Source organism: Triticum urartu, chromosome 5 (genome assembly GCF_003073215.2).
Source record: "Triticum urartu cultivar G1812 chromosome 5, Tu2.1, whole genome shotgun sequence".
NCBI classification, from domain to species: Eukaryota; Viridiplantae; Streptophyta; class Magnoliopsida; order Poales; family Poaceae; genus Triticum; species Triticum urartu.
In genome coordinates this window covers 386,467,829-386,494,818 of record NC_053026.1, presented here as the reverse complement: position 1 = coordinate 386,494,818, position 26,990 = coordinate 386,467,829, and the positions used below count along the sequence as shown (strand labels likewise).

The window sequence follows — 26,990 nt, the reverse complement described above, 5'->3', positions numbered from 1 at the left end:
TGCTAGTGTTTTGTTAACCATCTTGTGTACATCACTGCCATTTATTTTTTTTTCATGTTTGGTGGCTGTAGCATGTTCATTTCGTTGCATTTAGATGCCTACTTGCTGTAAATCGCAGACCAGTGTCATATCTTAAAACGCTTGCCATTTCCAAACCGTAACTCCGATTCCAATGATCTTTATATCGTTTTCAAGCGATTTCATCCCCTCTATCCAGTGGCACCCTTGGAATTCCAAGTTGAGGCCAGGTTCATGCATTTCCTGTCATATCTTGCATTTTGCATCCCGCATCGCATCCCGCATAGCATGTCATCATTTCATCATATTGCTTGGTCTTGCACGTGGTTGATTGTTTTCTTGTTGCTTGTTTGTCTTGTTGGGTAGAGCCGGGAGACGGGTTCGCTACCGAGGAGCCCGTTGAGTTTGCTTGTGAGGATCCAGTCAACTTTGACAACTGTGCAGGCAAGATGATCATACCCTCGAAATCACTACTATCTTTGCTATGCTAGTTTGCTCGCTCTTGCTTTGCCAATGCTACGATGCCTACCTTTTGCTTGTCAGCCTCCCAATTGCCATGTCAAACCTCTAACCCACCATTGTCCTAGCAAACCGTTGATTGGCTATGTTACCGCTTTGCTCAGCCCCTCTTATAGCGTTGTTAGTTGCAGGTGAAGATTGGAGCCGTTCCTTGTTGGAACATTTATTTACTTGTTGGGATATCATTATATTGCTATGTTATCTTAATGCATCTATATACTTGGTAAAGGGTGGAAGGCTCGGCCTCTCGCCTAGTGTTTTGTTCCACTCTTGCCGCCCTAGTTTCCGTCATATTGGTGTTATGTTCCCGGATTTTGCGTTCCTTACGCGGTTGGGTTATAATGGGAACCCCTTGATATTTCGCCTCGATTAAAGCTTTTCCAGCAATGCCCAACCTTGGTTTTACCATTTGCCACCTACCCTTTTCTTTCCCTTGGGATCTGCAGACCCAAGGGTCATCGTATTTTAGCCCCCCACGGGCCAGTGCTCCCTCTGAGTGTTGGTCCGAACTGAGCTGCCTGCGGGGCCACCTCGGGGAAACTTGAGGGTTGGTTTTACTCGTAGCTAGTCTCATCTGAGTGTGCCCTGAGAAAGAGATATGTGCAGCTCCTATCGGGATTTGTCGGCACATTCGGGCGGTGTTGCTGGACTTGTTTTAACCTGTCGAATTGTCTTGTTGTACCGGGTTACCGAGTCTGATCGGTGTGTCTCGGGTGGAGGTCTATTCCTTCGTTGACCGTGAGAGCTTGTCATGGGCTAAGTTGGGACTCCCCTGCAGGGATTGAACTTTCGAAAGCCGTGCCCGCGGTTATGGGCAGATGGGAATTTGTTAATATCCGGTTGTAGACAACGTAAACCTTAATTAATTAAAATGAATCAACTGAGTGTGTTACCGTGATGGCCTCTTTTCGGCGGAGTCCGGGAAGTGGACACGGTGTTGGAGTAATGCTTGCGCAGGTTGTTCCTTCTAGTTTCTCGCTCGCGCTTTGCCTCCTCTTCTCGCTCTCCTTTGCGAATAAGTTAGCCACCATATATGCTAGTCGCTTGCTGCAGCTCCACATATACTTGCCTTATCCTGTCCTATAAGCTTAAATAGTCTTGATCGCGTGGGTGCGAGATTGCTGAGTCCTTGTGGCTCACAAATACTATAATTCCAGATGCAGGTCCAGGTGATTCCGCTCCAGGTGACGAGTACGAGTTCAAGTGGGAGTTCGACGAGGACTCTCAGCGTTATTATGTTTCCTTTCCCGATGATCAGTAGTGGTGCCTAGTTGGGGTTCGATTCAGGGCCTTGTCGCATGTTGGGTTCTTTTCCATTTTGGCGCCGTAGTCGGGCCATGAGTGTTTGCTTGATGGATGTTATTTATGTACTCTGATGTGACGTGGCGAGTGTAAGCCAACTATGTTATCTCCCCCTTTTATTATGTATTACATGGGATGTTGTAATGATTGCCTGACTTGTGACATTGCTTTCAATGCGGTTATGTCTCTAAGTCGTGCCTCGACACGTGGGAGCTGTAGCCGCATCGAGGGCGTTACAAGTTGGTAATCAGAGCCTTCCCCGACCTTAGGAGCCCCTTTGCTTGATCGTTTTTAGCAGCCGAGTTGTGTCTAGAAAATGTTGTCAGTCATTTAGGAACTATATATCGGAGAGCTTAGGAATTCTTTTTACTTCCCAGTCTCCTCATCGCTCTGGTAAGGCATCCTGACGTAGAGTTTTGACTCTTCTCTTCTCAAATTTCACTAAAAAAAAAATTTAGGATCACGCGAGTATCTTGGTTTTGTTCCGATGGTTTTGTGACGAGAACATTGTTCTTGGTGCCTCCTGTCTTTAGGGGTTGTGGCAGTGTCCCGGGGAGTTGAGCTCCGAGGTGTTGTCGTCACAATTTTATCGTTGCAATTCCGGTATACTTGAGATATGTGCGCGACATCGAAAATCTCTTTTATGCAGTTCGTTGGTGAGATAACCTCGACGCCACCCAGTACTGGGGCGGGAGTTCGGGAGTATCGCCATAACTTGTATAACGGATGCTTTTCGAAGGTTGAGATAGATGGTTTCCGAAGATTTCTTGGTTATGTGTTGAAGGATGGATACAGCTGGATGTAGGATTGCTAGCTTGAGTGAGATATTATGCTCCCCTGTATCCCCAACACCTGATTGCATAACCGGGAAAATTTCGGGAATTTCATAGGTGGGAATTCAAGTAGCCTTAGGATATCTTTCCGACAGATGTATGATATGAAATTGGGGTTCGACGTCTAGTGGTTCGCCTATTCACGGTCGATTTTACAGTGGTCGCGTTGTGTCTTAAAGAGTCCTTGGCTATGCTGACTCGGGGACGCTTCGTATGTCATGTGCACTGCCTTGTACATGATGGTGCTGTACGATCGAGCCCGTGTAGGTCCCACCACGAAAACTTCGGACGAAATTTCTATCATGTATTTGTTCCGGCTTATTCCGCAAGCCAACCCTTGGTTTTATTTCAAGTTGTGGCATTCGTTTTGCTTCGATGTCATATGTTGATTCCATCCCTCGTTGTTGTACCCCCTTCTACCTGATTCTTCGTGGCTTCGCAATTTAGGAATATGTGACCACTTCAAGAGAAATACATTCGTTCATTTTGTTTGGATGTGAAGACTTTATGTTGCAATTATCATTTCGTTGGATTCAGCTTCAATATTTATCTGTCTATGTGCTAACGGTGGTCAACCTCTTCAGGATGGCTCCCGCTAAGAGCACCAGTCAGAACCAGAATCAAGATCCGCCACCGCCTCCACCTCCTCCAGAGGCATGGCAAGCTGTGATGGCCGCAACCAATGCAAACACTCAGCTGATCATGCAAATTATCCAAGAGCGCAATCAAGGCAGTCAAGGGAATCAAGGCAGCAATCAGAGTCACTTTGCTACACTCAACCAGTTCCTTGCTAATGGGCCAGAGACTTTCAGTAATTGTGTTGAGGCAATCGATGCTGACGATTGGCTTGTGGATCTGTGTAAGCATTTCGAGTGCAGCAACGTCAGGCCTGAGGACTTTGTGAAGTTCGCTTCCTTCCAACTCAAAGATCAAGCTACAGAATGGTTCCAGCAGTACAAGGATTCCAGAGGTGGACGTGTTATCACTTGGGATGATTTCCGTCGAGATTTCCGAGCTCATCACATTCCGCAGAGCGTGGTTGAAAGCAAGCGTGAGGAATTCCGCAATCTGAAGCAAGGCTCTTTGTCTGTCTATGACTACAACAAATTGTTCCAGAAACTTGCCCGCTTTGCCAAGCAGGACGTGCCTGATGAGAAGAGCATGATATATCAGTTCAGGGGTGGTCTCAGAGAAGATATTCAGCTCGCTCTTGTTCTCTTCGAGCCTTTGAGATACGATGAGTTCTACAACATGGCACTGAAGTAAGAGGCTGCTCAGTTGAGGTGTGATGCTTCCAGGAAGCGAGTCAGAGATGTTACTCCGTCTTCCTCTACTCAAGTGGCCAAGCAGCAGAAGTATTGGCTTCCTCCTCCTCCGTTCTGTCGGTCGTATCAGCAGAAGAGCAAAGGTGGCAGTGGTTCTTCCCACCCACCCAACCCAGGCTTTCAGAACAAGACTTCGTCTCAAGCTCCAAGATCGAGTGCTCCGTATCACCGTCCGCTTTCAGAGGTCACGTGCAACAAGTGCCAACAGAAGGGTCACTATGCCAACAAGTGTTTCAACCAGAGGCATCTTCCTCCTCCTCCTCCTGTCAGATCGGCAAGTACAGCTGTGGTCAAGCATAATCCCAAGCACGTCAAGGTCAATTTGATGAATGCAGCTCAGGCAGAGGACTCGTCATATGTGATCATGGGTAACCTTCCTGTTAATGATATTCCTGCAAAAGTTCTTTTTGACTCTGGTGCATCGCATTCCTTCATGTCATTTCCATTTGCATCGGAGAACAATTTTAGCACTAAGGCATTACCTAGAGCTATGCAAGTCGTCTCTCCAGCTAAGCGACTGAGTTCTAGTATGGAGGTGCCGGATATTTCTATCTTGATGGGTGATTTCAAGTTTCTTGCTTCCCCAATGGTTCTTGGTAACTCTGATATTGATCTTATTCTCGGAATGGATTGGCTTTCTAAGCACAAGGCTCAGCTTGATTGTGCAGCCAGGCAGATTCAATTGACTCATTCGTCTGAGGAAGTAATTGTCTTTGCCGCTCGGGATAATACCATCCGTCTGTTTTCTCTCAATGAGAAGGGTGAACTGGATGCTATCTCGCAAATTCCAGTCGTTTGCGAATATCAAGACGTTTTTCCAGAAGAACTCCCAGGGATGCCTCCAAACCGGCCGGTTGAATTTGTTATTGAACTTGAGCCCGGTACGGAACCTGTGTGCAAACGTCCCTACAAGCTCGGCCCCGAAGAGTTGAAGGAGTTGAAGAAACAACTCGATGAGCAAGAAAGATTGGGTCTCATCCGGCCTAGTACTTCTCCGTGGGGTTGTGGTGTTCTTTTTGTGAAGAAGAAGGATGGATCGAGTCGACTTTGTGTTGATTACCGTCCAGTGAATAAGAAGACCATCAAGAACAAATACCCACTTCCCAACATCAATGATCTGTTCGAACAACTCAAGGGTGCCCAAGTATTCTCCAAGCTTGATCTTCGTATGGGTTATCACCAGATTCGCATTCGTGAAGAAGATATTCCCAAGACAGCATTCAGAACAAGCTTTGGTTCATATGAATACACTGTCATGTCTTTTGGCCTCGCCAACGCTCCTCCGACGTTCTCTCGCATGATGAACTTCATCTTCAATGCCTACACCAATGACCTCGTTTTGGTCTATCTCGACGACATTCTGGTTTTCTCGAAGAACAAGGAAGATCATGACAAGCACTTGCGTTTGGTTCTCGATAAGCTCAGGGAACATCAGTTCTATGCCAAGTTCTCCAAGTGTGAATTTTGGCTCGATGAGGTTCTTTATCTTGGTCATATCATCTCTGCCAAGGGCATTTCCGTGAATCCCGAGAAGGTATCCGCAATTGTGAATTGGGAACCTCCTCAGAACGTGAAGCAACTCCGCAGTTTCCTCGGTCTCGCAAGCTATTGTCGAAGATTCGTTGAAAACTTTTCTAAGATCGCGAAGCCTCTCTCAAATCTTCTTCAGAAGCACGTCAAGTACGTTTGGTCTCCGGAGTGTGATATTGCTTTCAACACGTTGAAAGAGAAGTTGATCACTGCTCCAGTTCTTACTCCGCCTGATGAATCCAAGCCGTACGAGGTCTTTTGTGATGCCTCTCTCCAAGGTCTTGGCGCAGTTTTGATGCAAGAGAAGAAAGTGGTTGCTTATACATCTCGCCAGTTGAAGCCTAATGAGAAGAACTACCCCACTCATGATCTTGAGTTGGCGGCAGTTGTGCACGCTTTGTTGACTTGGAGACATCTTCTATTGGGAAGAAAAGTGGACATTTTCACTGATCACAAGAGTCTCAAGTACATCTTCACTCAGCCTAATCTCAACCTAAGGCAAACTCGATGGGTCGAAATGATTCAAGAGTATAATCCGAGTATTGAGTATACTCCAGGCAAGGCCAATGTCATTGCTGATGCTTTGAGCAGAAAGGCCTACTGCAACAGTCTGATTCTCAAGCCTTATCAACCCGAGCTTTGTGAAGCTTTCCGCAAACTTAATCTGCAAGTTGTTCCTCAAGGTTTCCTCGCCAACCTTCAAGTCTCTCCTACCTTAGAAGACCAGATTCGCCAAGCCCAACTTCTTGATGCGATGGTGAAAAAGGTGAAGATTGGGATTGCCAAGAGTCAGTCCAAGTACAAGTGTTACCGACTTGATGACAAGGACACTCTCTTCTTCGAGGATCGAATTGTTGTGCCCAAAGGTGAACTTCGTAAAGTGATCATGAACGAGGCTCATAATTCTCTCCTCTCCATCCACCTTGGGAGCACGAAGATGTATCAGGACCTCAAGCAAGCTTATTGGTGGACTCGAATGAAGCGCGAGATCGCTCAATTCGTGAACGAGTGTGATGTCTGCAGAAGAGTGAAGGCAGAACACCAAAGGCCAGCTGGTCTCCTCCAACCTCTTGCCATTCCAGAATGGAAGTTTGACCACATTGAAATGGACTTCGTGACTGGGTTTCCAAAGTCCAAGCGTGGCAATGATGCTATATTCGTTGTCATCGACAAGCTCACCAAAGTGGCTCATTTTCTGCCTATCAAAGAGTCGATCACTGCAGCTCAATTGGCGGAACTCTATACCTCTCGCATTGTCTCTCTGCACGGTATTCCTCAAGTGATCTCTTCAGACCGTGGCAGCATCTTTACCTCCAAGTTTTGGGATTCTTTTCAGAAGGCCATGGGTACCAACATTCGCTTCAGCACAGCTTTCCATCCTCAAACAAGCGGACTAGTCGAGCGTGTCAACCAGATTCTTGAAGATATTCTCAGGGCTTGTGTGATCTCCTTCGGCATGAAGTGGGAGGATTGTCTTCCTTATGCTGAATTCTCCTATAACAACAGTTTTCAAGCAAGTTCGGGCAAGGCCCCTTTTGAAATTCTATATGGCAGGAAGTGCCGTACCCCTCTCAACTGGTCTGAAACCGGTGAACGTCAGCTGCTGGGTAATGACTTAATCACAGAAGCAGAAGAAATGTGCAAAGTCATTCGTGATAACCTCAAAGCAGCCCAATCCCGCCAGAAGAGCTACTATGATAGTAAGCACTGTGATTTGGCTTTCGAAATCGGAGATCATGTTTACCTCCGTGTCTCTCCTATGAAAGGTACTCGTCGCTTCGGTATCAAAGGGAAGCTTGCCCCTAGATACGTGGGACCTTTCAAGATTGTCAGCAAGAGAGGCGACCTCGCCTATCAACTCGAGCTTCCTTCAAACTTTGCAAATGTTCATGATGTGTTCCATGTCTCCCAACTCCGAAAGTGCTTCAAGACTCCTGAACGCACCGTCAACTTCGAGGACATTGAGCTCCAAGAAGATCTCTCCTATCGTGAGCACCCAGTTGCTATTCTTGAAGAGACTGAACGCAAGACTCGCAACAAGTCAATCAAATTTCTCAAAGTCAAGTGGTCTCACCATTCCGACCGTGAAGCTACCTGGGAACGCGAGGATCACCTCCGTTCTGAGTACCCAGAGTTCTTTCAGTCCTAGATCTCGGGACGAGATCTTTTCGTAGTGGTGGAGTGTTGTAACACCCCGGATGTAACTTTCCATATTTGTATCCAACTCTTGCCGTTTCCGGTGTTAAGTTATATTTATTTCTCGGGTTCGGGTCTTTGTCTCCGTGTATTGTTTTCTTTTTCGTGCATCTCTTATCATGTCATCTCGTGCATTGCATTTGCATACATATTCATCTCATGCATTCGAGCATTTTCCCCGTTGTCCGTTTTGCATTCCGGCGCTTCGTTCTCCTCCGGTGGCCATTTCTAGCTTTCTTTTGTGTGTGGGGTTCAAACATTTACGGACTAGACCGAGACTTGCCATGCGGCCTTGGTTTACTACCGGTAGACCGCCTGTCAAGTTTCGGGTCATTTAGACTTCGTTCGATACTCCTACGGTTAACCGAGGGACCGAAAAGGCCTCGTGTGTGTTGCAGCCCAACACCCCTCCAATTTGGTCCAAAACCCACCAAACTCTGCTCCATGTCCTAGATCGTTCGATCATGATCGCGTGGGCGAAAATCGCACCTCATTTGGACTCTCCTAGCTCCCTCTATGCCTATTTAAACACCCCCCCATTTCGGATCTCGTCTTCCTCCCCGTCCTCCTCGAAAAAAAAACCCAGAACATCTCCCGGCACCGACGGACACGTCCGCCCCAGCCGGACGCGTCCGCCGCCGCGCCCTCGCCCAACCACCGTGTGCCACGTGGCACCGCCGCCGCCGCCGCCGCGGGCCGGGAGGCCCGGATCCGGCCCCCGCGACCCGGCTCCTCCACGCGCGCCCCGCCGCCTCCTTCCTCCACGCGCGCCGCCGCCTCTTCAGGCTCCGGCGACCGGAGCCGCCGTCGCCGCCGCGGGTCATCTCCGGCGAGCCCGAGGCCGGCCGCCGCCCGCACCTCCTCGCCGGTGCGCGGGCCGCCACCGCCGCCGCCGGGCGCCGCCACCGGCCTCCCCCGACCTTCCCGGCGCCGCCCCGGCCTCTCCTTGCTGCTCCGGCCGCCTCCACCGGCTCCGGCGAGCCGTCTCCGGCGAACTCGCGCGAGTGCTACAGTGCTGCTACAGTAACCGCCAGATCTGGAAACCCTAGATCCGGTTGACTTTCCCTCTCCCCCTTATTTTTTTCGTGCTATTTTGACTGCTCGTATCTCCGCAACCGTAGCTCCGTTTTGGGCGTATGATATATCAAAATCTTCGCCTCGACATGTACATCATTTCATTCCATTGCATCATTTGCATTTGAGGTCACCTTGATGCCCAAAATTCTGTTAGAAGGAGGCTTCATGAGTTAAATTGCAGATCCGTTAGTTCATCATGCACTTTTGTCATTTTTGCCATGTTTAATCCGTGCATGATATGCCTGTGCCCCTTTGGGACGAATTGTTAAACATTTTGTCTTCTTTCCATAGGTTCCACCCATGCATTCTTAGGATGTGTGTGTTGTCTTGTGCAAGCTTGCGAAGAGAGGTACCTGAGATTGCTGATTTCAGGGACTTAGTGATTTTCACTAAGTCTGGGATATTTTAGTTCATGATGCTATATGTCCAGCTTGTTTCCTAGTGATCCGTGCCTCTTTTGAGGATGATCAGTAAGGGTGTTTTGATATTTATGTTATGCTCTATCCATCCATGTCTTTGTTTGCATATGTGGAGTGCTCTAGGTTGACTCAATCGAGCTCAACTTTTGCTTCGTTGTTAATCTGGGCAGATCGTCAACTTGTTTGCGATTTTACCGATGCTACCGTTAATGTTTCATGCATGCTATGCCTTTGTTCTCGCCATGTGTAGCTAGCATATTGTGCCTTCTTGCTGGTTATATGCTTGCCTTGCTATGACTTGCACCATGTTGAGTGCATCGAGCTCGTTTACATGCCTTCGTGAGTTAAATTTCTGCATGTCTCAGTTTTCACTAAGTCTGAAAACTGATTGTGTTCGAGCTATGTTCGTGAGCTCAGTAGAGTATTTTGTGAACCCTTTTGGCCCCAGGTCACTTTGGGTGTTTTGTTAAGCTTGTGGAGTAGCTCCATGCCATGTTCTTACTTGTCATTTTCAGGTCATTTATCATGTTGTTTTGCTGCTCCAAAGAGAACATCGTGATCTGAAATTTCAGGCTAGTGTTAATTTCACTAAGTCTGGAATCTGTTTTGCATATTCATTTTTGCCATGCTTGTTTGAACCTCTTAATGGATGAATTTGCCTATGGATCAGTGCTAGTGTTTTGTTAACCATCTTGTGTACATCACTGCCATTTATTTTTTTTTCATGTTTGGTGGCTGTAGCATGTTCATTTCGTTGCATTTAGATGCCTACTTGCTGTAAATCGCAGACCAGTGTCATATCTTAAAACGCTTGCCATTTCCAAACCGTAACTCCGATTCCAATGATCTTTATATCGTTTTCAAGCGATTTCATCCCCTCTATCCAGTGGCACCCTTGGAATTCCAAGTTGAGGCCAGGTTCATGCATTTCCTGTCATATCTTGCATTTTGCATCCCGCATCGCATCCCGCATAGCATGTCATCATTTCATCATATTGCTTGGTCTTGCACGTGGTTGATTGTTTTCTTGTTGCTTGTTTGTCTTGTTGGGTAGAGCCGGGAGACGGGTTCGCTACCGAGGAGCCCGTTGAGTTTGCTTGTGAGGATCCAGTCAACTTTGACAACTGTGCAGGCAAGATGATCATACCCTCGAAATCACTACTATCTTTGCTATGCTAGTTTGCTCGCTCTTGCTTTGCCAATGCTACGATGCCTACCTTTTGCTTGTCAGCCTCCCAATTGCCATGTCAAACCTCTAACCCACCATTGTCCTAGCAAACCGTTGATTGGCTATGTTACCGCTTTGCTCAGCCCCTCTTATAGCGTTGTTAGTTGCAGGTGAAGATTGGAGCGTTCCTTATTGGAACATTTATTTACTTGTTGGGATATCATTATATTGCTATGTTATCTTAATGCATCTATATTCTTGGTAAAGGGTGGAAGGCTCGGCCTCTCGCCTAGTGTTTTGTTCCACTCTTGCCGCCCTAGTTTCCGTCATATTGGTGTTATGTTCCCGGATTTTGCGTTCCTTACGCGGTTGGGTTATAATGGGAACCCCTTGATATTTCGCCTCGATTAAAGCTTTTCCAGCAATGCCCAACCTTGGTTTTACCATTTGCCACCTACCCTTTTCTTTCCCTTGGGATCTGCAGACCCAAGGGTCATCGTATTTTAGCCCCCCACGGGCCAGTGCTCCCTCTGAGTGTTGGTCCGAACTGAGCTGCCTGCGGGGCCACCTCGGGGAAACTTGAGGGTTGGTTTTACTCGTAGCTAGTCTCATCTGAGTATGCCCTGAGAAAGAGATATGTGCAGCTCCTATCGGGATTTGTCGGCACATTCGGGCGGTGTTGCTGGACTTGTTTTAACCTCTCGAATTGTCTTGTTGTACTGGGTTACCGAGTCTGATCGGTGTGTCTCGGGTGGAGGTCTATTCCTTCGTTGACCGTGAGAGCTTGTCATGGGCTAAGTTGGGACTCCCCTGCAGGGATTGAACTTTCGAAAGCCGTGCCCGCGGTTATGGGCAGATGGGAATTTGTTAATATCCGGTTGTAGACAACGTAAACCTTAATTAATTAAAATGAATCAACTGAGTGTGTTACCGTGATGGCCTCTTTTCGGCGGAGTCCGGGAAGTGGACACGGTGTTGGAGTAATGCTTGCGCAGGTTGTTCCTTCTAGTTTCTCGCTCGCGCTTTGCCTCCTCTTCTCGCTCTCCTTTGCGAATAAGTTAGCCACCATATATGCTAGTCGCTTGCTGCAGCTCCACATATACTTGCCTTATCCTGTCCTATAAGCTTAAATAGTCTTGATCGCGTGGGTGCGAGATTGCTGAGTCCTTGTGGCTCACAAATACTATAATTCCAGATGCAGGTCCAGGTGATTCCGCTCCAGGTGACAAGTATGAGTTCAAGTGGGAGTTCGACGAGGACTCTCAGCGTTATTATGTTTCCTTTCCCGATGATCAGTAGTGGTGCCTAGTTGGGGTTCGATTCAGGGCCTTGTCGCATGTTGGGTTCTTTTCCATTTTGGCGCCGTAGTCGGGCCATGAGTGTTTGCTTGATGGATGTTATTTATGTACTCTGATGTGACGTGGCGAGTGTAAGCCAACTATGTTATCTCCCCCTTTTATTATGTATTACATGGGATGTTGTAATGATTGCCTGACTTGCGACATTGCTTTCAATGCGGTTATGTCTCTAAGTCGTGCCTCGACACGTGGGAGCTATAGCCGCATCGAGGGCGTTACAGAGGGAGAGGCCAGGGGCTTGGGCGCGCAGCCCTCCCTCCCCCCCACTATATATAGGATGCCTAGGGGGGCGCCGGCCCTAGGAGATCCAATCTCCTAGGGGGGCGGCGGCCAAGGGGGTGCCTTGCCCCCAAGGCAAGGGTGGCGCCCCCACCCCTAGGGTTTCTAACCCTAGGCGCAGGGGGAGGCCCAAGGGGGGGGCGCACCAGCCCACTAGGGGCTGGTTCCCCTCCCACTTCAGCCCATGGGGCCCTTCGGGATAGGTGGCCCCACCCGGTGGACCCCCGAGACCCTTTCGGTGGTCCCGGTACAATATCGATGACCCCAAAACCTTCCCGAAGGCCGAAACTGGACTTCCTATATATAAATCTTTACCTCCTGACCATTCCGGAACTCCTCGTGACGTCCGGGACTCCGAACAACTTTCGGGTTACCGTGTGCTAATATCTCTACAACCCTAGCGTCATCGAACCTTAAGTGTGTAGACCCTACGAGTTCGGGAGACATGCAGACATGGCCGAGAAGCCTCTCAGGTCAATAACCAACAGCGGGATCTGGATACCCATGTTGGCTCCCACAAGCTCCACGATGATCTCATCGGATGAACCACGATGTCGAGGATTCAATCAATCCGTATACAATTCCCTTTGTCAATCGGTACATTACTTGCCCGAGACTTGATCGTCGGTATCCCAATACCTTGTTCAGTCTCGTTACCGGCAAGTCACTTTACTCATACCGTAATGCATGATCCCGTGATCAATCACTTGATCACTTTGAGCTCATTATGATGATGAATTACCGAGTGGGCCCAGAGATACCTCTCCGTCATACGGAGTGACAAATCCCAGTCTCGATTCGTGCCAACCCAACAGACACTTTCGGAGATACCTGTAATGTACCTTTATAGTCACCCAGTTACGTTGTGACGTTTGGCACACCCAAGGCACTCCTACGGTATCCGGGAGTTGCACAATCTCATGGTCTAAGGAAATGATACTTGACATTCAGAAAAGCTACAGCAAACGAACTACACGATCTTTGAGCTAAGCTTAGGATTGGGTCTTGTCCATCACATCATTCTCCTAATGATGTGATCCCATTATCAATGACATCTAGTGTCCATAGTCAGGAAACCATGACTATCCTTTGATCAACGAGCTAGTCAACTAGAGGCTCACTAGGGACGTGTTGTGGTCTATGTATTCACACATGTATTACGATTTCCGGATAACACAATTATAGCATGAACAATAGACAATTATCATGAATAAAGAAATATAATAATAACCATTTTATTATTGCCTCTAGGGCATATTTCCAACACCCTCAAACCCATCACATATGTGGGGGCGGATATGAAGACGCCCGGACGCGTTTGCCATGTCGGATCCAACAGTCCGGACCCATCCCAAATCTCTCCAAAAAGCCTGAACCTGCCATCCTCCTCTCCTCTCTTCTACCTCGTCCGCACCGCACCTTTGTATCTCCTCTACTGTCCCCAACCCACAACATCTCCACCGCTATGTATTTTATGTACGAATAAAATTTGTGTTGGAACTATGTATTTATATGCACGAATAATAGTTTTTTTGTAAATTATTCATTGCTCATGTATATGTATCACCAATGATCGATGTGTCTGTGGTTGCATGGATTTGAGATTGAAAATGGGACATGTGGTTGCAAAGGAGGACATTTGAGGCGTGGGCCGATGTTTAGAGGGGGGGGTGCAGATTTGGCCACTCCGATTGTAGATGCTCTCATGCGAGGGGTAAGACCATTTGATCTATAAACCCACCGAAATATGAGTGCTAAAATTGGGGATTTAGAACTTTCCCTCCTTGTTTGCTTTCACATTGTACTTGATTCATCTTTATAGAGAAAGATTGCTCGGCGCCGCCCTTGTTTTTGCCCGCAAGGGTTTTGGCGTAAATCCTTGTATCTCCCTTTGATTTGGTGTTTCACTTGTCATATTGGTTGCTGCTCGGGTGCTTACTTACTATTGGTTCCTATTGCTCAAGTTTGGTATGTTTTGGTTGTGTTGACATAGCAGGCATGTCATACACGAGTTCTTTGATATTCCATAATTATGTTGGGGGTATTGATGTAGTAGTGAGCTGCTCTTGCAAATATATTTTTATGGTGAACATTATATAGCTTGATGCTTGTGGAATGGTTCAAATATTTTACCTGAAGGATTAGTACACTATGTTGGTCGTTTTCGTTGCCCATGTACGCTCACAGCTAACGAAAACAAAACTACTCTAATTAATAGTATCATGGTGGACCAATAAACGGGCTAGGGGAGCAAACATTGATACACAGGTTTTTTGTTATTCTTTTCTTCCATGACGATGATGAGAGAAATGCTTAAAGTAGGACAAGAAACGAGCTCGATGGACAGCGAGGGATATGCGCGTAGAGCCATGTACTTCCTCCGTTCGGAATTACTTGTCTCGGAAATGGATGTATCTAGTATTAAAATACGTCTAGATACATCCATTTCTGCGACAAGTAATACCGAATTGAGGGAGTATATTTTATCGATATCGACATCGACACCAATAACAGTACAGTAGACCACTTCTTCTATTCTACAGTAGTATACTATACGTACATGTGGAAAATGAATGGGTGACGCTACTTGAGGGCCAAGCCTCTGAGTGACGTGCAGCCAGTGCCTTCCTGATACTTAGTGCAGCCAGTGACACCTTGCACGGTTCTTCCTCAAAAGGGATATCTACACCAAGTCAGCACAACGAAACTTAGGAGAAAAGATAAGGTTTTGGTCGATGATGATATATAATACGATAGCGACCAAGACTTGGCCCAGTAGTTAGTTAGCGCGACAGCCATACTACTCACGGCTCAGTTTTCTTTTTGAAAAATATAAGTAAAGAAATAGTGGGGGATAAAACAGCCATGAAATTCCACTAAAGTAGGAGAAAACGTAGCATTAGTTTCGATCTACCAAGCGTGACATATAATAATTATGAGTGCACATACGACCATGGGTTGTTCATCCGGATCTCCATCATGTTTATAATTATTGGTTCATCAAATTATTTTGTGTGTGAAAAAGTACCCAAATTAATTATAAAGGTTCACAATAAGTAGAAGGTATCTTAAACATAATAAAAATTACATTGAGAACCCTGCACCACCGAACGATCGCTGCTGCCGGCAAAACGGGCCGTCGACGTGTCGCTTGCCTATCCCTACCGGACCGTCTTGACCTATGTTTCATGGCCAAAGTGTCGCTTTGGAGCTTGTTGATAGCTGAAACAAGTTAGATCATTAATATTATTAATTAGTAATTTGGACCTTTTCTTTTGGCGGGAATGGTAATTGGGAAGGAGAAATGATAATGTGGAGATGCTCGTTCTGCTTTCCAAAGCTGGCTAGAAGGAGTTAGTCAAAGACCCCTCTGACTGCAAACTGAGTAGTAGTAGCTACTCGTAAGCACCATGGATTTATCCTCGAAGTTGCTCCGGCGCAATCGACTTGACTAGTTTGTTTACTACTACTACTACTGCTCTCTTTTGGAAAAATAAAGTAATAGAAAAACAGGAAGCGTCCGACAGCGGCATATATCAAACCGGCAACAGAGGAGGCGTGAGCTGATCGGTAACCTCGGCCGCCCCGAACAACTTCGTTGACCGCTTTTGTGTGACTGACTGAGTAATGAACGAAGGTTCCGTACGTCCGAGTAGCCAGCCTGTGTGACGGCGTGGCGGCGACGCGGAATCCAGCTCTCGTCTCGTGGTTTGCCAATTCCAAGTACGTACAAGCAGGAGCATTCGAAATGAAATGGCCAACATTCAGTTGCCACGAGCTTCACATTTGCATGGTTCCCGCTGCTAATTACTCGTACGAAAGCAAAGCTCCGAACTCCCGTCAAATGGTGCCAAGAAAAGTCTCTGGTGTTTACGGCTGCCGGCGGTGCCAAACAAACGAACAGGGCCAGGGTGCTTATCCAGGCGGGCAGCAGATTAATGCTGATTACTAACTCACTGACAGGACAGGAAGCCGCACATGGAAGGCATGCCTGCCCGGCCTCTCCGTCTGACCGTCTCTGTTCGCGGCCGAGATGAGGACGCGCCGAGAGCCCGAGGCCCACCCACGATTCCGTAACCTAATCCCCCTTTTCCACCGTGAACCCGGGCTATTCCCGCGCGCTCTATAAATACCATCGGCCGCCATCAGCGCCACTCACAAGTCACAACAGGCAACAACAAAGCTCGTTTACCATCTCGTCTGTCGAGCTTCCCGCGAGCCCGAGGAGAGAGCAGCGCACGAGAAACACGCGATCGAGCTGGTGACCGATGGCTGGAACGGAGTGGTGCTGGCCGCTGCCGGCGTGGATGGGCTCCGGCGCGGCGTGGTTCGTGGCCCTCAACCTCGTCGTGGGCGCCATCTTCGCCCTGTCGTCGCGTGCGCAGCCGCAGTCGCCGTCGCCGCGCCGCGGCGGAAGCGGGAGCGGCAGCGGGATCACGCGCAGGGCCTCGTCGGCGGTGCTGCAGCGCATCCGCTCCTTCAGCATCTTCTCCTTCCCGTCCTCGTCCTTCCACACGGCGGAGCCCAGCCCGGGCGCCGTCGCCGCCGCCACCACCTTCCGAGAAACAGAGGACGCGGGGACGCCGAGGAGGTCGCCAGCTACACCGCGTCCACCGCGCCCACACGCGACGGCAGAGCCGGCGAAAGAGGACGTCGTGGAAGACGAGAGCTCGATGAGCATGGACGAGGCGTACGCGCTCGCCCTGGCGGGGCGGCAGCGGGCGGCGCCGACGGAGGAGGAGGCGGCCGGGTCCGAGGTGGACGCCAAGGCGGAGGAGTTCATCCAGGGGTTCAAGGAGGACCTCAGGCAGCAGCGCCTCAAATCCATCTTCAACTACACCCAGATGCTCAAGCGCCGCGTCGCCGGCGGCCAGCCGCCTGCCGCTCCACAATGATACCGTCGCATCGCACCCATGGTTGTTGGTCTGATCGTTCCTCCGCTCCGTGATTGGCTCACGTGATCGTTGAATGTTCAGACCAGCTGCGAGCAACTCAGGCTTGACTTGCCGTCCTGGACGTCGCCGCCGGTCCACCATTGATTCACATGTTCATTGCTTCATTTTTTATTTTCTTTAGAGAGGATTGCTTGGTGTGTTTGTTTTTAAAAAGGGAGAGCTAGCCTTTTTGAGTTGCTTGCTCTCGTGTACATAGGCTTTCGGTTGTGGGTTTCCTTGCTTTTTATTGGCTTGCACTCCTGTACATAGGCATTTTGGCTTGGCTTGTATGCACTCCATGCCGTGCTCCTTTGTTGTAAGCACATTCTTTTATTTGTTCCATGTAACTTGAAAGCCTACAGTCGATTTATTTGTTGTAAACTGGGATTCTACATTAGTCGTCAATCAAATGCAGACAACATAAGTGCGTTATAAACATTAGATGAAAATACTAGTACCAAATTGGGAGCAACACGAGTTTGTTCAACTTGACATGTGATGATTTCAAACATGTTTCTAATGTAAAAACCACATACATGAAGTAAAAAAACACCGACTTCCTGTAAAAGAATGGAGGTGAATGGTACCATAAAAAATATTGGTGGCTGACAAATTACTGCCAGATAAAACCACGACTTAAAGAATGATCGCATTATGATTGATCTCAACCGCAGAGTTTCAGTAAAATATCTTACCAGACAGAAATATAAAAATGCACTCAAATCTTCAGACCAACCTGAAGACATATAGAACCCACATGCAGCTATCCATACATGCCCAAATTATTTGATTCCAATATTCTTTAGAGTGAAGATCCTACCAAACATCTTCTATTTACAAGTACTTCTTGTGAATCTAAACCCGCAGTAGCGTCGAATAGAAACAGTGTAAAATCATCTAATCCTTGTCCACTTTGGGTGTGGAATCCTTCTTGGCAGCCTGGGACTCCAGCTCCTTTGGTACCGATCGCTCAGCAGATCTGTGGAGATCAAAGATATAGTAGGCAGGGACCAAATCAAATATGCTGTGTTGACTTTACCATAGTACGAAGCCTTGAATAAAGCAAAGGAAATAGAAACGCATGCAATCATGGTATTATAGAATGGAACGATTAAAAATTAATGTTATCTTCGAAAGGGAGCTTTGTAGAAATGTGATGTCAAACATGATTTGCAGTTTCATACCACTGGGACATAGTACAAAGGTGAAATACTAGCAAGTGCTGCTAATGTTATTTTGGAACATGAGATTAGTACAACTTTTTTTCTCAACTCAGTGCATAAAGGCTAGTTACAGCATAAATAAATCGAATTGTACAAGAACAATTAGCAAGAGCAATTCCTGCCCAGCCCTCTCTTAAACTGATGCCAATCAATATGGTTAAGCCTTCACATCAGGAACCAAGTCACAGCATGGAAAATAAGGGCAACAAAAGAAGGAATGAAAAACCAAGGGGTGGAACTAGGGGACAAGTTTGCTCTCTTTGGCATTGCCAATAGACAATAGGCACATGGTTTTAGGTCTCGAAAAGTTGAGGTGGCTAGCCTAGCATGTCTAATCCTTTACGACTAGTTTTTGATAAAGCTAAATAAAGTTCATAATCATTTAACACAAGTGTATTAATTATAGCCTCTTCATCAAGGAAGAAATAAAAGCACAAAGAAAGCTATAAAAGAAACTAGGCTAGCATCTAAACTGGAGGTGAAATTTGTTACAAGCCTGAGCTCAATATTAACCACAACCATTATTGGTGGTATTAATTAAATAATTCAAAATATTTCAGGGTTTCAGCTCAAATCTGTTATCATGAATGAAATGATGAATATGTTGTCAGCAAAGGATAGAAGGGCCTGTAAGGCTCCAGAGTGGCATAAGGTGCTGGGCCAAGATATTGAAATACTAAGTTTGTAGCTTGAAAGGCAGAAATCTAAATCTGAAAGAAAGCTTACACTATCATGCAACATTAAATCTACAAAAGGGGTAATTTCCATAGTGAAACGGTTTTGTGCGTAACCTCCATTCTCTCTCCTCTGCCCTCACTCCAAACCCCAAAACAGGTGTGATTTAAAGAAATAAATTCATGGATGTTCATCATGTTATAAAGTGTACACTTGAAAATTACAGTACAAAAATATGACCAATTGACCATACATGTTTTGCACCCAAAGAACAAATTGTTACAAGATGAGTACATCAGAGGTTCAGTTTTCCTTTTTGTCGAAGTCAGATGTAGTCAAATTTTTGCACAAACTTGCAAGTGTACATGTTTATGTTATACCATAATGAACATGAACGAACTTTTCAAGGAAAATCACAGCATATTGATGCGGACAAAGGGAGAAGAATATAGACTCGGCACGCAGCCGTGTGCAGAATTCAGGTTCTCTATAAAAGCTGAGACTGGCCAAGCAGGTGGAAACAAAAGTGAAGATTATATCTTCTAGTGAGGGATCAGGGAACTACTTGTCGCCAATGAATCAAGCATGGAATGATAATTCCAGCACTAGAAAATCACGGATGATAATTTCCAGCACTAGACAAACACGATACAGAATTTATGCCAAAAAGGCGAAATCGGGGATATGAATCTACACCTATAGCACTTATAAGCGCCATATCTCTTACCGCGATGCAGGAATAACCTCGGCGTTTCTTCATTGAATAGGTAGATCTATATATGATTTGTCAATTCGTTGAATATAACAAACAATGCTGAGCTACCATGGATAAGAAGACATCATACTGCAATTTCAGAAAAGAGCAAAGCAATCAGACACCAGACAGTGCTAAGATCTGAGCCGATGATTCCGATCCCTCCAGTTCCACCGCAATTGACTCAACGACAATCGACTAATACACGCAAGGGAGGGGGTGGAGAGCGTACGTGGTGGCGGCGGACTCCTCCTCGAGCCAGGTCTTGATGTGGCGAATGTTGCGGCGGAAGACGGCGGACGACTGCTTCACGTCCTTCCGCAGCAGCATCACCGCCGCGCCCACGCCCACCACCGTCAGGATTAAGTTAGTCAACGCCATCGCCTCTCTGTAGAACCCTAGCTCGTGGTGTGGATCGTCGCCGGAGTTTGGGGCGAGAAAGGGCCCGCTGACGTCGTGCTGAGGCGTTGAGATATGGGCTTCCCTGCTGGACATGATAAGGTCCTGTGTGGTGTTGATGGCCCGTTAAAGGCCCAGGTGCTTCTTCACGAGGCCGAAAGCCCAGCTTCTGTTAACTCTTCCCCGCTGAGACGTCCAACACCCACCGCCGGTCACGACTCACGAATTGGCGGCGGCGGCGGCGGCGACACGGCAAGATGCTGTCCCGCGCCCGGCGCCTCCACCCCGCTCTCCGCTGCCTCCTCCGTGCAAGCGCTGCGCACTCGTCCCCTCACCCTCCTCCGACGCAACACATCCTAGCTGCCTCCCAAATCCCTAAACCCATCCCCCTCCTGCGCCGCCACCTCTCGTCCCCACCGCCGCCGGTGTCTTCCCCTCCGGCTGTGGTGTCTTCTGACCTCCCAGCAGTCAGTACCAATGGCAAGTGCCCGGGCTGCGGCATCGCCATGCAGTCCGCCGACCCGGCCCTCCCTGGCTTCTTCAACCTCCCATCCCCCAAGTCTCCCGACTACCGCGCGCGCCTCGCGCCCGTCACCGCCGACGACACCGGCATCTCGGCCTCTCTGAAAAGCGGGCTCCTCCAGGAGGGCCAAGAAAACTCACGGGAGGGCGGGGCGGTGGCGGTGGCGGTGGTGGCCGCGGAGGCGGAGGCCGAGAAGAAGAGCAAGGTGGTGCTGTGTGCTCGGTGCCACTCGCTGCGCCACTACGGCCACGTCAAGCGCCCCGACGCCGAGGTCCTGCTCCCGGACTTCGACTTCGTGGCCGCCGTCGGCCCGCGCCTCGCGTCGCCCTCGGGGGCCAGGTCGCTGGTGCTGCTCCTCGCAGACGCGTCGGACTTCGACGGCTCCTTCCCGCGCGCCGTGGCGCGCCTGGTCGCCGTCACCAGCGAGGCCCACCACGCGGACTGGAAGCGCGGCGCGCCGTCTAACCTCCCCCGCGCGGTGCTCGTGGTCACCAAGCTCGACCTGCTCCCGACGCCGTCGCTTTCGCCCGACGACGTGCACGCGTGGGCGCAGGCCCGCGCGCGCGCCGGTGCTGGCGCCGACCTGCAGCTTGCCGGCGTTCACCTTGTCAGCGCGGCGCGAGGGTGGGGGGTGCGCGACCTGCTCAACCACGTGCGCGAGGTCGCCGGGGCGCGCGGCAAGGTCTGGGCTGTTGGCGCGCGGAATGTGGGCAAATCGACGCTGCTCAACGCCATTGCTCGGTGCTCTGGGGCAGAGAGCGGGCAAACCTTGACAGAGGCGCCTGTTCCGGGAACAACCCTCGGGGTGATCCGGGTGGACGGCGTTCTTGGTGCTCAGGCGAAGCTGTTTGATACTCCGGGCTTGCTTCATGGACACCAGCTGACGTCCAGACTTACGCCCGAGGAGCTGAAACTTGTTCAAGTGAGGAAGGAGATGCGACCCAGAACATACAGAATAAAGGTCTCATTCGTTCCATCTTATGCACATTTTGTCAGTTAATTTTGTGATTAGGTCATATGTGGACAGATTTTGTGCTTGTTTCCTCATACCCTTGGTCGCCTGTATTTCTTGCTTGTTCTATTATGTGCTACATAGCTACATCTGCTTTTCATTTAGCAATTGTGATTATGTGAGGGACTGAAGGGAATGGTCGGGACTTGGGAGGGGTCGTTATTTCACCCTCTAAGCAGTAACCATAGTATGTTTTTCTGAAACTGAAGTTGACAAATGCGTGTATTGGGGCAATTGACACCCTGAGTGTGCTTAGAAAGTTTCAGTTCTTAGACCTTTGACTGTATATATCACATTTCTGCTTCAATCCGAAATGACATGAATAGTCTTTTGATAAGAATCACTTGTGTGACAGGATTCTTATTTCTAATTCGTTTTGTTCACAACTTTTTCAGGCAGGGCAGTCGATACATATAGGAGGACTGGTGCGCCTGGATGTGGAAGACTTGACTGTAGGATCAATCTATGTTACGGTTTGGGCATCACCACTTGTGCCACTTCACATGGGGAAGACCGAAAATGCGGAGTCTATGATGAAAGATCACTTTGGCTTGCAACTGCAGGTATCTATCTTATCCTTAAAAAAATGTTGTTTTTATCCTAATTCATTTACATCATAAAATAACTTGCTGCTTGGTGTGATATGTGCAGCCTCCTATAGGCCAGAAACGAGTGAAAGAGCTTGGGAAATGGGTGAGGAAACAATTCAAAGTTTCTGGAAATAGTTGGGATGCAAATACTATGGATATAGCCATTTCAGGTCTTGGCTGGTATGGAATCGGGCTGAAAGGAGAGGCAGTATTAGGGTTATGGACATACGATGGTGTTGATGTTGTCCCCAGGAGCTCCCTTGTCCATGAGAGGGCGTCGATTTTTGAGGAAGCAGGATTCTCAGTTTCAAAAGTCGTCTCGCGGGCAGATAGCATGACAAATAAGCTGAAAGGCAATAAAAAAACAAACAAGAAGGAGATGAAAGGCATTTTGCAATCTTCTGAAGTACCAGAACCTTCAGAACCTGCTACGGTCATAGATGCTTGAGTGTTCCATTCCATTCTGTGACACGAGTTTCATTTAGATAATCATATCTTATAAACTGCCGGCTGAGGTTTGAAACACATAGAAGCATAGTACAATTTAAGCTTGCTCGGAGGGGGATTGTTGTTCACTGAAGATTTTTGTGGGAGCATGGGTGTCATTTGGGCTTGCTGTTGACTGGTAATAATAGCAAAATATCAGTCAAATGAATCTTTGTTGGTATGCTTGGCTCATAAGAACAGTAAGAGAATGCCTCTCATGTTTCAGCATCCATGTACCTAACGTTTTGTGTTACTATGTCAAACATGCAGAATTGTTATAGTCAGTTTTTACATCTGAATCATGTGTTTGCATTGGAATTTTGAGATAGAATCTATGATTTCCACAGATCGTTTATCTATCGAAGGTTGCCAGAGACTTGTAAATCCCGTCTACACCCTTCATCACACAATAACAACTTGTTTTGCCAAAGAACATCTTACTGAATCCTTTTGCTGCTTCAGCTTGCCTTTTGCTGGACTGGTTATGTATGGTTATTGTCTACATTTTCATTCAGTGTGACATTGTTTCTTGAAATTGCACCATTGTTAATGTACTTCTGCTACCAAAAACACAACATAATGTTCTCTCTTAATAAATTAAAAACAGAGATGTTTCAAGAAATCTTCATGCGTGTACAATGGTCTGATAGAAGCAGACACAGGATTGCTGTCAATCGACAAGTTTTCTGGATGATAAAAGAGCAGCATGTGAGCATCGCTGAAGCCTGAAGATGTTATCTTCACATTCTTTTCTCGTTCTTGTTGAGAAGATGCATATTGTCAAGAGTCTGGAATTGTATGCTGTGACTTATAAATCTGCACCAGGAAATCACATTAATTGGATATAAAGCCACTGCAAAATTAGCAGGTACTCCAGTTATATGCATGTGCAAAATATTGGCGCATGCTTCCGTCTCTGAAACTGTATCTGATGCTTGCTTTCGTTAGTAACAACACCGGATGAGCATGCAGGCAGAAACTTAGGCCTCCTTGGGTTTGGAGGAATTTTATATAATATGATTCTTATAGGGATTTTTTCTTTAGAGCCCTTTGGTTGATAGGAACGGATTCCTAAGTAGGATTGGTTCCTATCCTCCATATTTTAAAGAAAAATAAATATAAGCCTAGACTCAATGAAAAAAATTATGATGTGAACCAAATGACATCTCTTTTCCTATTACTACGCATAGAATTTGAGATACATGTCATCTCATTTTTTATAAGTTTCTTATTTCTATAATAATCCTATACTATGAACCAAAGGAGGCCTTAATAACTTGCTCCTGCTTCGGTTTCTGCTTTGCTTGTCTCATTTGTTATGTTATTGGACAATCGTGTAAAAGGTTTTCCTCCGTAAAGAAATAGTGATCTAAACGCCTTTATATTTCTTAACAGAAGGAGTAACTTACGAGAACTATCTTCTTTTTTTGAGAATCGTTACAAGAACTATCTGGAATGCAAGATATGTCCGGCAAGTGGAAGAAGCCTGCCTTTTCAACCCAAATCTTCAGATACCATCTTTGATGTATTAAAAAACAGCAACATTTCATCTTAATGTGTTATTAACGGCTGAGCTTTGCCAGAATCAACTTTTGGTAAGTTTTTTTAGGGTAAACTTTTGAAAGTTTACTTATATACTTGCTTTTAGCAACTGAATGTCAAAAGAGTCAAGACTAGGAGAAACACAAGCACATTTATTCGACGACCAGGACTGGGGGACTAATTCACAAATCCCACAAAATTTGAGACTTTTATATTATCGATGGAGCCGGCTGACATGATGATTGATGAGGTAACCTTTTTTTACATAAAAAAAGAGATACCTGGTGTTGGTGTTGTTAGAGATAATGGTTGGTTTTTGCAAAAGAAAAAGAGATACTCTCTCTGTTCCGAATTACTTGTCGCAGATATGGATGTATCTAGATATAGATACTTGCTGGTTGGATGGCACGTGGCACGATTATACTCCGAGTCTATCAGCAAGCAGACCCTAGGCTTAAAATCTTGTATGGTTAATTCTCACGGTGAGAAAATACATTTTCGTTCTTAGCGAGACAGACAAATGACTCTTTTGTTGGCAATTGTGTGGATGGTGCGTTCGTACAATCAAGGGTCTATCCTTGCTACCTCATGTTACTCGGAGTATGTTGATTCCTACTTTTGGCAACCGCCTCATGTAAATGCCTTTGTACCAGGGGTATATATATATACCCAAATCCATTGGTGAAAGAGACTGGTCCATCATTCACTTTTTACATTCACAAAACATACGACTGTCACTAAACTCTGCACTGTTATTGGGAAGATTTCCCTTCGTAGTACAAAGAAAACTACCGGAGCAATCTGGCAATGCGGTACTATAGTGGCGAGGCTAACCTAAAGAAGAAGAAAACACAGCCCGCAGTGGTGCACTCGTGCTACATACGCGAGCAAATCAGCGTGTGTTTTCTTTTTCTTTTTCTTTTGCGGAAATTATTAATTTCATTTCAATCAAGGTGGTTCGTTACAATCCTCTTGGCAAAGAGTGCCAATTTCGTCTGGGCCGTGCGAGTAGATGATCTACCCATTTGTGCTAAAGTATGAGTTACATTATTTTGACTTCTCTAACATGTGCTATAGAGTAATCACGCCCAGACTTAAGTAGTAGCTTTTCCTTCCTCAACTAAAATAGATATCCTTTGCCGCCCAAAAGACCAGGGGGTCTGGGGATTGAGAACTTAGAAATTAAGAATAAATGTCTTTTGAGTAAATGGATCTACAGGTCAGAGGCAGAGCCGGAGGGCATGTGGGCATAGATTTTACGAAATAAATATTTGTAGTCGAAAACACTCGCTCAGGTTACCATGAGACCAGCTGATTCGCCATTCTGAAAAGGCCTTATGAGGACGAAGGATTTGTTCTTTCGTAGGGTCAAATTCTTGGTTGGCATTGGGATGTCAACAAGATTTTGGAAGGATACGTGGTTGGGAGAGACGCCTTTAGCCATCCAATATCCAACCCTGTATAACATTGTGCAACGTAAGGAGGACTACGTAGGCACAGTTTTCCAAACGATTCCTTTGAATATCCAGTTTAGACGAGCGCTAGTTGGGGAGCGATGGACAGCCTGGATGCACCTTGTTCGGAGATTGACAGATGTTCAACTCTCCCACCAGCCAGATTCGACGCAATGGACATTAGCTAAAAATGGGGGTTTTACGGTGAAGTCGTTTTATATGGATTTGATTAATTCTAGCCTAATCTCAAGAACGTTGCATATTTGGAAGATTAAGGTTCCCTTGCAGATCAAAAATTTTATGTGGTTTGTCCACAAGCAAGTTATTCTCACCAAGGACAACCTAATTAAGAGGCGTTGGGTATGTAGTTCACGTTGTTGTTTTTGTGATCATGATGAAACAATACAACATTTATTCATTGACTGCCCACTAGCCAAATTGCTTTGGAGAACGATTCATATAGCCTTCAACATTAACACTCCAGTTGACATTGACTCGTTGTTTGGAACGTGGTTAGCTGGGGTTGAACATACTATTGCGGCTCGCATTCAGATTGAAAATATGTGTGTTTTTATGGGCTATATGAAACTGTCGGAATGATTTTATTTTTAACAGACAATACAATTTAAATTTCTTGCAGGTTATCTTCAGAGCTACTGCTTGGATCCGTACGTGGTCCTTACTCACTCCTATGGACTTCAGGGAGCCTTTTGTTACTGGGTGCATCCAGTGTGAGATGGTAGCACGGGCTATATTCAACCGGTTCGGATGAGGGTCGCATAGCAGGATAGGACTCTAGGAGTCGTATCATACATCTTGCCGTACCGGTTGTGACTCTCAGTGTGTACTTTTCTATTTTTCATTTCCTCTTGCTCCGCTTGCGAGCTGTAATACTTTTATGACTTTGTGGTATTTTACGAACTTTTAATAAGATGGCTGCATGCATCGTTATGATGCAGAGGCTGGGGGATGAACCTCCATTTTGAAAAAAAAAACTAAAATAGCCACTGAAGATCTATTCCACAAGCATTTGAGCAGCCAAGTGTTTTGGTTTACTTCTTTGTGTGCCTCAACCCTCGCACTGTTTCTTGGAACAAGTTCAAATGTCGTTTCGTTAATGGTATGCCAGTGGGTGATACGACGAGGGACATGGCGGCGCCTACATGTAGAGTAGGTGTATGTGTGAACTGTGAACCGACAAGGGACATGGCGGCTTCGTGCCTGCGCAAATGGGTATAGGTTCCTCGTGCCTCGCCCCTTTTCGTTTCCGTTTTTGGAAATAGAAAAAGTCCATGTCCGTCGCTTTGGATGCCAATTATTGGTTGATCGTGGCATGTGCAAGAGACCAAGCGTAGTACGTGTGTCCAATGCCGC

The 26,990-nt window shown here is 46.9% G+C and overlaps 3 protein-coding genes across 3 annotated transcripts; 2 read left to right on the top strand and 1 right to left on the bottom strand.

The window, feature by feature from the left end:
- Positions 1-16,165: 16,165 nt before the first annotated feature.
- On the top strand, positions 16,166-17,339 carry LOC125509200. The gene has a single exon (XM_048674114.1). It carries the CDS (start codon positions 16,293-16,295, stop codon positions 16,917-16,919), a length of 627 nt encoding a protein of 208 aa, XP_048530071.1. The 5' UTR covers positions 16,166-16,292; the 3' UTR covers positions 16,920-17,339.
- Positions 17,340-17,594: 255 nt separating this feature from the next.
- Positions 17,595-20,116, bottom strand: LOC125509201. The gene is made up of 2 exons (XM_048674115.1): positions 19,843-20,116; positions 17,595-17,937 (listed from the first exon to the last, which is right to left on the bottom strand). Exons 1-2 carry the CDS (start codon positions 20,103-20,105, stop codon positions 17,856-17,858), a joined length of 345 nt encoding a protein of 114 aa, XP_048530072.1. The 5' UTR covers positions 20,106-20,116; the 3' UTR covers positions 17,595-17,855.
- Positions 20,117-20,177: 61 nt separating this feature from the next.
- LOC125509199 (GTP-binding protein BRASSINAZOLE INSENSITIVE PALE GREEN 2, chloroplastic) lies at positions 20,178-22,919 on the top strand. The gene is made up of 3 exons (XM_048674113.1): positions 20,178-21,493; positions 21,940-22,107; positions 22,196-22,919. The coding sequence occupies exons 1-3, from the start codon at positions 20,267-20,269 to the stop codon at positions 22,580-22,582; spliced, it is 1,782 nt and encodes a 593-aa protein (XP_048530070.1). The 5' UTR covers positions 20,178-20,266; the 3' UTR covers positions 22,583-22,919.
- The last annotated feature ends 4,071 nt before the right edge of the window (positions 22,920-26,990 follow it).